A 10,396-nucleotide genomic window follows, 5' to 3' on the forward strand; every position below is an offset into this window, starting at 1 on the left:
GGGTGGCCGGGCCGCGCTCCAGCCCGATGGGCACTGCCCGGTGTCAGGTGTGCTGGCATCTGGCTGAACCCCGAGAGCCTTGGGGACACTGCGGCCGGGGCTCAGGCTCTGGTTTGGTTTAGCAAAATCTGGATTACTTCTGAATCCTTCCCAAAGGGGAGGGATTGTGACTTTTTCGCGGTTTCTTCCCCATACATGAATAATACTGCGCAGTGTGCTTTTTTCCCCACTTCAGTGGATGTGTGCCTTTCTGAGGGTTGTTTTGGCTTACAAAACGGCACATAAAGGGTTCTGCACTTTTAAGGTGTCCCTTTTCGATGCTTGTTTTTGTTTTGTTTTACATAGTAATTATGACTCTCATTTCCAAATCAGTTCCTGTTTTTTGCTGGGTGACTTTTGAGGGCACTTAAGGATTTTTTGTGTGTGTGTCATTAGCTTGGATTACTATTGAATTTTGATATTCTTTTTTAAAAGTCACAATAGTGTCTTACATGAGAATAAAAACTTCTGCAGTTCAACTAAGTCTTACCATGTCAGTCAGTTTGATCACTATGAATTCTTGCTTACTAGTTAATCGGTATTCTTAAAGACTTCATCTTAGACATTCAGATCTTCGATACCTGTTGTAAAACAAGAATTTTTATTTTTAAAAGACTTCTTTAAAACCAACAGCCTTTTGGTCTTTTTCATAAATCACAAAAAAAGACGAAAGAAAGCTAAATGTTGTGTTTGTATTTTAATAGAGGGAAGGGTTATGCTTTTTTTTCCCCACCCCCGTCTTCCTTTCAAAACAAAAAGAGCACGTGCTGTGGTTTCGCCAGGCTGCTGCCGTGGGGAGTTTGTTCTCTCTGACTCTGTGCTAACCACACACCTGAGGTGAAGCGAGCCTGCGACCGCCTTATCTCCAATCACAAAATACGCGGAACTGGCCAAGCCTGAGCTGCAGTTCCCAGGCCTCGGAATGAAAACACCGTTGCCATAGTTGGGTTTCGTTTCTCAGGGGTGTTCGGCTTGCTTGTTATATACCGGGGGGTGCTGCTGCTCACACCGCACCAGGTGACAGCGGGCAGGACCCGTCTTGTGCTGCTGGTTCTGCCCTTCCCCGCCCCTTCCCAGCTCCTCCTTTTCTCCCCTCACAGGCGGTCAGCGGTCCAGCCACGCCAGGCGAGCGCCGGTGCTGGCAGCGGGTGGGCACGGGCCGACAGCACACCCCCGCGCCCAGCACAGCCTCAGGTACTCGGAAATTGCACCCCGAGGGCAAGCTCTGGAGGCAGAGCTCAGGCACAGCTGGTGACAAGGTGTTGCTGAAGGGCCTCGCCCAGGGAGCTCAGTGACACACAGGTCACAGAAACCCAGCTGCTGGCAGAGCTGTGGGTGAAGGGAGCGGGGGTAACACACAGGACGGTTTGGCAGTAGAGGAAGGAGGAGTTTAGTGCAACATAAAAGTATTTTGCAGAAGAGGATTTACTGATAGAAGGTGTCAGGGCAAACGTTTTATGAGCTCTTCTACCAGCCTCTGAATTGGGCTTGTAGGGTATTTCTGAGGAACAACTTGTGTAGACAAGCCTACAGTGTAGGTGAAGGAAATAGAGGAACCTGAACTCATGGTGAACCCAGCTTAACTCAGAAATATGTGTGTGAGGTAACATCCATGTCAGAGTTATGTCTGTGTTTGTAAAGCACTCCATTTTGGAAGTGTGATCTTTTTTTCCTTTCCAGTTTTTCAAACGGGCAGATTCTGAATGCTTAAGATCCATCCTTGTTGACCCTTGCTCAGACAAGCAATCCAGTAGATTTTGTATTATTTTTTTCTCTTTGATCAAATAATTCCCAATACTTGTCTTTGGGAAAAAAAAATGTATTTTGCTTTGTTTAAACTTATTGGAGAGAGATGAGTGTTAACTTCTCTAAATGACTGGAGTTTTACAGTGCAGGGCCTGTAGGCAGGTAAGGCTTATAAGTACCTCTGCATACAGGAAAGGTGCTGACAGGTCTGTCTTGCCGTGTTTCCCCAGCTCAGCCTCAGGCACAGGTTCTCCTCTGCCTTTCCCACTTCGGGGCAGGCTGCTGGAAGGTGACATTTTAAAACTGCCAGAGCAAGATTTGCAGGAAGGCAGCATGTATATGTGATAGAGCTGAACATGTGACACTGTTACTGATAGGCTTGTGAAATTGTTTTGCTGAAGCAAACCTGCAGAAGTAATTAACTGGGCAGAAATTGAAGGAAAGTACAAAAAACAAAACCAGTAAGTTCTGCAGTGAAGTGGAATTCTTTCTCCTTTTTAGTATCTTATTTGTGAATTTATGATATTTATCCCCTTGATTAGTTTTTAATCTGGATTTTTTTTTTTATTCTCCCATCTCTTTAAACCATTAGGACATTAAAAAAAAATCATTTTCTGACCACTAATTTTGTGATGTTCCAAGCATAAGGAAGACATTGCTTCCTTCAGTGAGCAGTTGTAACCCAGAGCCCTTGTTTCTGGTTATTAGTGATTGCATAATACAGTGCTGTCTTAACTTCTCACATAATGAGAAAGATATCTTGAAGAATTTTTACTTAGTTGCTGTGCTTTGCCCTTTTATGCAGTGTGTCAGGGTCTTGCTTCTCATTTCAGGCTAACTTTCTTTGGAAAAGGTCCATTAGCTTTTGTGAAATTCATCTGATTTAAATCTGTGAGACTGGAATTCAGCCTTTAGTGTTTATATTTTTATTTGCATTGTTATATTTCCCTTTGCTAGTGCTGCTTTGTTTCTGCCTACTTTCTCATGCTAGTAATATGTAGTTAGTTGCAGATGAAATTCAATTTAGGGAGTAGGATTTTAGCAGCAGAGCTGGTGAGATGCTGGGGGCGGTTGTTGGTGTTGTTTTGTGTCGGGCCTGTGTCATTACAGGGTGAAGTAATTGTGCAATACAGTGGATAGAATGTCAGCTACAGATCAGATTGTCCATTTGTGTTTCATTAGTCTCTCTGAGGCAATCATTTATTAGATAGGCTCATTGCAACAGTGTTTTTCGGGCATCAGAGTGACAACTGGTCCTATTTTAAGTCAAATTAAAGTATTTTGTAGGGTAAATGAGCCCCATACCAAGAATCTACCGTGTAAATGTGTGTAAAAAATTTTGTTGGGAACATGATAGTTTTAGAACCTCTTTTCTCAATGAATAAGGTACAGCACACATTCTTTCCTTGCTCTTTGTTCAGATGGTGCCTTTTAAAGGTGCTGTGTAAAAAGGCTGTTTAAAAAAAGCTCGTTTATTGTGTTCTATTTTAAGTGATGACGTGGCCAGTCTGGGACTGGGTAATTGCAGCTCTAAGGATGGGAGCTCATCAGGAAATGAAGTTGCCGTGAGGAGCTGGTGTTTCCTGACTGTGCAGTCTGGGAAACTGAATAAAGCCTTTGGGAGGCATGAAAAAAATTTCCATAAATTTGAAAATAATTCAGTTTGTGGCCTTTTAGACATACAAATAAATATTACAAGCATTTGTACCAATGCCAGGCCGGAGAGGATGCTTTGCCTGCCTCTTGCTGCCTCAGTATGTCTTGGTGTACATTCATCCAGTTCATTTTTAAGCTCAGGAAAGGCAAAAAGCCCTGTTGTGGTAGATTGGTTGCTCTCACTACCTCTAACATGCGCTATTTGCAAAGTCAATGCATTTTCTTCACTTACACACTTTAATATTGGCATGTGCAAACGTTTGAGTATTTGATTTTTGCAACTTCAGTGCTCTGATAATGTGAGTGTGTGTTTGCATGCTGGGAGGAACCTTTACACTTCTACTTGAAACTGGAAGGTGTTCAAGCAAAAACTTCTGCTAATAATTATTTGCCTGTAGTGCTTTGGAAACAGAAAATCTCCCTGTCCTCAGCAAGTTGCCCTTTGTTCATATTTCCAGTAGTTTTACACAAACAAATCTTGTTCATCTTCTGTTTTGTGTGCTAGTACATTAATTTTTAATTGAGTAACAGATTATCAGTGAACTAATTTGTAGATGTTACGAATGAACAGGTAAAAACTTACAGTCAAGGTTATTTGTTGAGATCACAGATTGTTATTTAACACTAGTGTTAAAAGACTTCATTATGATAGACTTCCTAATGAAAATGGAGTGATTATTAAATTTTTGCTTTTGGAATTTCAGTCTTCCCCCCCCGCCCTTTGACTAGTGCTGTTATATTAGTACTTTGGAGGCTCCAGCTGAAATGAGGATCCCACTGAAAGAAGGGAAAAGTTCAAGCTCTGGATCATTATCCAGGAAATCTTTGGCTTCTGTCAGCCAGTTGATTTGCTGGAGCTGAGATATTGAGGTTTTTTATCTTGCACACTAATGCGGTACCAGTGGTGCTGGGATGTTCAGAAGTTGCCATCCAGGACAGTTGTTTTCTGGGTATATTTTGCATTTAACATGTGGCAGGTAGAGCTGCACTGCCCTGGGCAAGGTGCACACTGATTTGCCCTGTACCACCTCCAAGAAAGGTCAACAATTTCAGCAATTCTTAGGGTGAGCAAACAAGTATCTTGTCTAACTCCTGTGATGAAGCCAAGAGTCTGCCAGACTGAATACTGAAGTGTTTTAATTTTTCAGACCGTTACACTGAGAAGGAGAACCTCTGCGAATTTTTCTCAATGACTCTATAGCCAACTGATGTAACAATGGTACTAATATTGGGACGCAGACTGAATAGAGAGGATAGTGGGATACGAGATTCCCCTGCAACCAAGCGGAAAGTTTTTGAAATGGACCCAAAATCGTTGTCAGGCCCTGAGTTTTTCGACTTCTCCTCGGGATCATCCCACGCAGAAAGCATTCTCCAGATCTTCAATGAATTCCGAGACAGCCGGCTGTTCACAGATGTCATCATCTGTGTGGAGGGCCGGGAGTTTCCCTGCCACCGTGCCGTCCTCTCGGCCTGCAGCAGCTACTTCAGAGCCATGTTCTGCAACGACCACAGGGAGAGCAGAGAGATGCTGGTGGAGATCAATGGCATTTTTGCCGAAGCCATGGATTGCTTTTTACAGTACGTGTACACAGGCAAGGTGAAAATCACGACGGAGAACGTGCAGTATCTCTTTGAAACATCGAGTCTCTTCCAGATCAGCGTTCTGCGCGATGCCTGCGCCAAGTTCCTGGAGGAGCAGCTGGATCCTTGCAATTGCCTGGGCATCCAGCGCTTCGCAGATACGCACTCGCTCAAGACACTGTTCACCAAGTGCAGGAATTTCGCGCTGCAGACGTTTGAGGATGTGTCCCAGCACGAAGAATTCCTAGAACTGGGGAAGGACGAGCTTATTGATTACATTTGCAGTGACGAGCTGGTGATCAGTAAGGAGGAGATGGTGTTCGAGGCCGTGATGCGCTGGGTGTACCGCGCGGTCGAGCTGCGCCGGCCGGTGCTCCACGAACTCCTGACGCATGTCAGGCTCCCGCTCTTGCACCCCAACTACTTTGTTCAGACTGTGGAGGTGGACCAGCTGATTCAGAATTCCCCAGAGTGCTATCAGCTGCTGCACGAAGCCAGGCGATACCATATCCTTGGAAACGAGATGATGTCTCCCAGAACTAGGCCACGCAGGTGAGGAAATGTTTTTAACCTTTTTTTCTGCAGAAGGACATAATTTGATGTACGGATGTTTGATATACACATGCCTGGAGAAAAATCTCTTGCAGATAATTTTACTTTGCTAAATTCTGGAGCTGCTGCAGTTACGCTTCTGTACTTCCCCACATGTGTGAAGCTCACATGTCTCTTGAGAATGTGCATAAATGACTCTTTTTGCACAGAGCACTTCATTGCTCTGAAAAAAGGTAAGTGGAGTTATATTACCTTGCAAGTAAAGTATAAGGTTAATGTTTGCTAGGGGAGATCTTAAGGTACTTCATATAATAGCAGTGTCTTGAAGAGAGCTTACTGTGCTGTGGCAGGTAAACCACTCCATTTCCCCATCTTTCTTTTTGTAACAAAGTCATGTAAATGTACAGCACACCACAAAGGATGTGGATGGGGGTATTATGTATTCAGAGCATTTCCTTGCTACATCACAAATATTTTACAGATGGAGTAGCACATGTATTTGTATTAGACAGAAGAACAACTGGTTCTTAACTGCAAAGAAACCAAATATTGTATTTTTAAAGAATCATGAAACAGTTCCTGAAGTATTTCATGCTCATTCAGTGACATTTTAATAATTCAGAATTGCTGCCAGTTAATAATGTGTTGCACAAATAGGTGACTGAGGTTGCAAGAAGAAATGAGGAAGAATCCATTAGTGGCATTTATGAGCAATGGCTATTATGATTCTTTTTTTCTTGAAAAATATTTTCCCAGCCTCATGTCAACAACAGTAGACACAATAGTTTAAAGTTAACTCCAGCTGATTTAAGCTGTTTTTAATAAAATCGTGTTATGTTAAGGTGATGCAATGATGGTCTAGACAAAGAGATTGTGTTAGGAGTTACTCCTCTTTGTTTACTCTTACTCATATGTGGTTGCTGTACAGTGACTGTGCAGGGAGCCTTTATTTTTTTGGCAGGTGTTAAAGGCTTGCTTAAGGGGAAAAAAAATACTTGGCAATGTTTGCCCCATTAGTGGCTTTCCAATTTCCAGTCCTGCCATGAGAGAAGAAACTCTTCTTAAAAGTCCTTGCAGCCCTGCTCCCAGGCTTTCTAAGCTGTGCACTGCTGTGGGGAGTCTTTGCAAGCGTTTGGATCCCGGCAGTTTGGAAACTGCGGCAGTGATTGTTTCTGAGTCTGGGCCTGAGGGAGGGACCATGGGAATTCAGACAGTTGGAGGGGGCTGCAAGCTGCAGTATTTGGTTTAGTGTTTGTTCTGCTTTTCTTATTTAATTGGCTGAGGAAGGCAAATACACTCAGAAGTTTTGTCAGTGTGTGGGGTGTATGTGCTTGAGAATCTGAGCATCCCCAGAGTGGTCCTCCAGTTTGCAAATGAAGTATCTTGCCTAATACAGGTGATTTCTGAAGCAAGGGGGATTGTTGGTTTTATTGCTGACTTTATTAAACTGCAGTGGGAGTTTGAGTAGGCAGGAACAAGAGAAGTAATTTACAAAGAGAAAAACTGGCTGGGCTCCCAGCAGGGAATTTTTCCCCTTTTCTATATTACATTCATGGAATAGTTCTTTGTCATTTGTTTCTGTTGTCTATTTGTTTCTGTTGCCTATAGCAAAACGAGATCATGTTTTAAAATAGTTGCCAGGTCCCCCTTCCCCCATGTTTTCATCGCACCTTTTCTGGGCATTTTGAGGGGCCTTGGGGAGGGGAGGACGATGGAGAGCTCTTTTTCTTTTTTCTTGCCTTCCTGCAACGTCTCTTCTATATAAACTGTTTCTAAAAGGAGACAGGCTACAGGATAAAAAATTCCCACATCAGTGATTTTACTGAAACTTTGGGAAATAAATTGTGATTGGTTGTATGGCTATGGATGCACCTATGGCTGCAGTGGGTTCTGCTTGTTTTTCAAAGAACAGACTACATTGCAATTCACAAGTTGATTTTTTTTTTTCTTTTTGAAGCCATTGAAGAGTTACGTGAAGTAAATAAATGTTTGAAGTGTGGCATAACTGTTCCGTTTGCTACTAAGGCATCGTTGGCAAATGCAGGTCTTTGTGAGAGAGCTTTCAGTTATGGACTTGTAACGACACAGTGACATCTTGAGGCTGTCCCTCCTGCTCCCTGTGAGGCTGACCTGTCCCTCCTGGTTGTGTTGCACACGAAATCTCCAAGCTGAGACCAAGCAGTGAGCAGGAACACGTTTCCATACCCAAAACTGGAGGGGCTCTTCCTGTTGCATGCTTTGAGTTATCTTCAGACTCCCATCAGAGCTTCTGTTAAGCTGTCTGGTAACAATCCATGAGTGTCCTCTTTAGCTAGAAGTTATGATGTTTATACATTTTGACATGTCCTTTTTGATTGCCTTTGGAAAACTTAAATGTAGTCCCTTATTTTTCCCACTTAGAGATGGATTTCTATTTCACTTTACATTTTGTCTGCTGCCTCATTTACTACCCAAAATTGATTGAACAGTGAGAAAGAAAAAGGTAGTGATCTACCAGAATTTGTGTAATTTATTTTCTGAACTTACCATGGTTTTGAATGTAATTTGTTTGAACTACCGAAAGTTCTTCTGTCCAGCTCATGTTGTGCTGGTTGGTGTTTTCACCTCATCAAGAGGTGTGTGTATAGCTCAGGACCCCTGGAAAGCCTGCTCTTGGGAATGCATGGAATAGTATGACACTGTTGATTGTCTTCCACTCCCTCTTTTCTATTTAATGCACCTGTTCTTGGTGGGATAATGTCTCCTGGAGTCTTTAGAGCCTGTTTCAGTGCCTGTGTTACTTTGCTCACACTGTTTCTTCTGAGGGCTACAAGAGAAGCTTCCTGGTCGAGGTCACAGTTTTTCTAACCTTCATTTAAGTATATCCATAGTTCTTTTCTGGAATTAGCCTTTGCCTGGATGTTCTTTTTGTGTATTCCTACCACGTTTTACCTTTTTAAAAAATGGATGTGCCCTCTGTCATTTTGAGGAAGAAAAAAAAAAAGTGAAACTAACCATACAACCTGCACAATGCAAGACTTTTTCTAGAAAATATAATGGAGAAAAATTTTCTTAAGGGAAGAAAGAATGTGGTCATATGGGTACTAAAATGTTAGGAAAATTTTTTGTTCTCCTTGGATTTGAAATACTGTGCTAAATGAATATTTTCTTGAAAAACTCCATCACAGCAATTCATAAAGAGCTCTCTCGGAGCAAAGATTTTCAGTTCATATATTTTTAAACCAAAGATTGATAATCTGGCACAGTCATCTTTTCAGTGAGTAAATGGAGACCTTAATTCTAATCTATAAAGTAATCCACAGACAAACCTCTTTGTACAGAGTTAGCTGGTGTCTTTGGAATTGCTTCTAAGGCAAATTAGGAGATGAGTGTCTTGCTTTTATGGAAGTTCTTTTCCTGGGTAATGCTTTGTTGGCACAGGAACTTCTCCTCTCTTACCCTTTGAGAGATTCTTTTCGGAGTTGTTCCTCAAAAAAGCAAAAACCAGTAAACAGTAAATATACAGAAACCAAGGAGGAGCATGACTTCAAAGCTGAGCAGCTGACAAGAGTTTCTTCTGACAGGTTCAGGTGTGTAAATGCCATTTCTCAGACACATCTCATTTATATCATCCTATAGGATGTTACCATTTAGCATTGCCTTTACCTGTTTACAATATTCTGAGTGGAAACATGTATGGAATATTTCAATATGGTGTGTGGTGACAAGGAGATAGAAGGGCTAACTAGTTTTATTCATGATGTTTCAAAACAGGGAAAGCCTCATCAGGATTTATAGGTGAATATGTGATAAGTTCATGTTAGGAATTTTAGGGACAGGTCATGCAACTTTTACCTCAAATCCACTCATAACTCTTTCTTACGTTATTATTGAGAGAAGACTGCAGTACTCAGCAATGATACGAATGTCTGTTCTATGAGATACCTATTCACAGTGGAATCATAGTACAAAGCACAACACAACAAATAGGCTCATCAAAAATAAAATCAGTCCTGCATTCAGTTTTGCTTAACTGACAGCAGTCCTTGAAATAACTATTGTCAGTGCAAAGTACTTTATTTTAAAAATGCCCTGAAAAGATAGGAGTTTGACAAACGCTGACAAGAAATTATAAGTCTGAAAGGAGGAATAAAGGTGGTCGCGGTTTGATTTGCACATCAGAGGTAGTTGGTTGATTCTCTACATTCAAATATGGATTAATTTTTGTTAGGTAAGTTTTGTTACTGCTGTGAATATTGAATATGTATAATGCAGAAGCATCTGGTTAGTAGAAGGAGGATGAGTGTGTGGAATAGAACTTAAAGGTCTATTTGGGGACATTGCAGACTGTCTAATGCCTTATTTATTCCTGAGTTTTATAACACTGAGTTTTAGTTTTTGGTTTTAGGTTTGAATTTTTATTTCAGTATTCTTTAATGTTTCCTCCTATCACTGCTGTTTTCTGTTTTACTGTGCATTGGCTCTAAGGTCTTTTTGGTTTTCCTTATTTTGGTGACTACATTCCTTCTGCTTTTAAACACTTGGAATATTTAGGGATGTAAAGTACTATTAATTTTGTAAAGCTCAGGAGGGGAATGAAGTCTGATTTCATTGTGAAACAGACTGCTCATCTCATTGTCTCCAGCCCTGCTTGAACTGTTTTGGATCTAGGTGTACAGTCAAAGGAAAAATATTATTAGAGTAAGGGCTTTCTGTGTTATTTAATTACATGGTTTTTACATAGAACATTGTGCAGTGCAACTCCACCACTTATGCAGGGCACCTGTCAGTGTGGTAACTTGCTGTGTAATGAGACAGCTGGAACGAGTGAAACACCAGT

At 41.6% G+C, this 10,396-nt stretch overlaps 1 protein-coding gene across 1 annotated transcript in view; it reads left to right on the top strand.

Moving 5' to 3' along the window:
• Window positions 1-17: 17 nt before the first annotated feature.
• The window catches only part of KLHL24 (kelch like family member 24), a 20,939-nt gene continuing 10,560 nt past the window's right edge, over window positions 18-10,396 (top strand). The window contains exons 1-2 of the mRNA XM_008629546.2: window positions 18-1,233; window positions 4,590-5,577. Of these exons, the coding sequence (XP_008627768.1) occupies window positions 4,658-5,577 (920 nt within the window). The 5' untranslated portion in view covers window positions 18-1,233; window positions 4,590-4,657. The remainder of the gene's footprint in view (window positions 1,234-4,589; window positions 5,578-10,396) is intronic.

Source organism: Corvus brachyrhynchos, unplaced genomic scaffold (assembly GCF_000691975.1).
Source record: "Corvus brachyrhynchos isolate BGI_N302 unplaced genomic scaffold, ASM69197v1 scaffold223, whole genome shotgun sequence".
Classification (NCBI taxonomy): Eukaryota; Metazoa; Chordata; class Aves; order Passeriformes; family Corvidae; genus Corvus; species Corvus brachyrhynchos.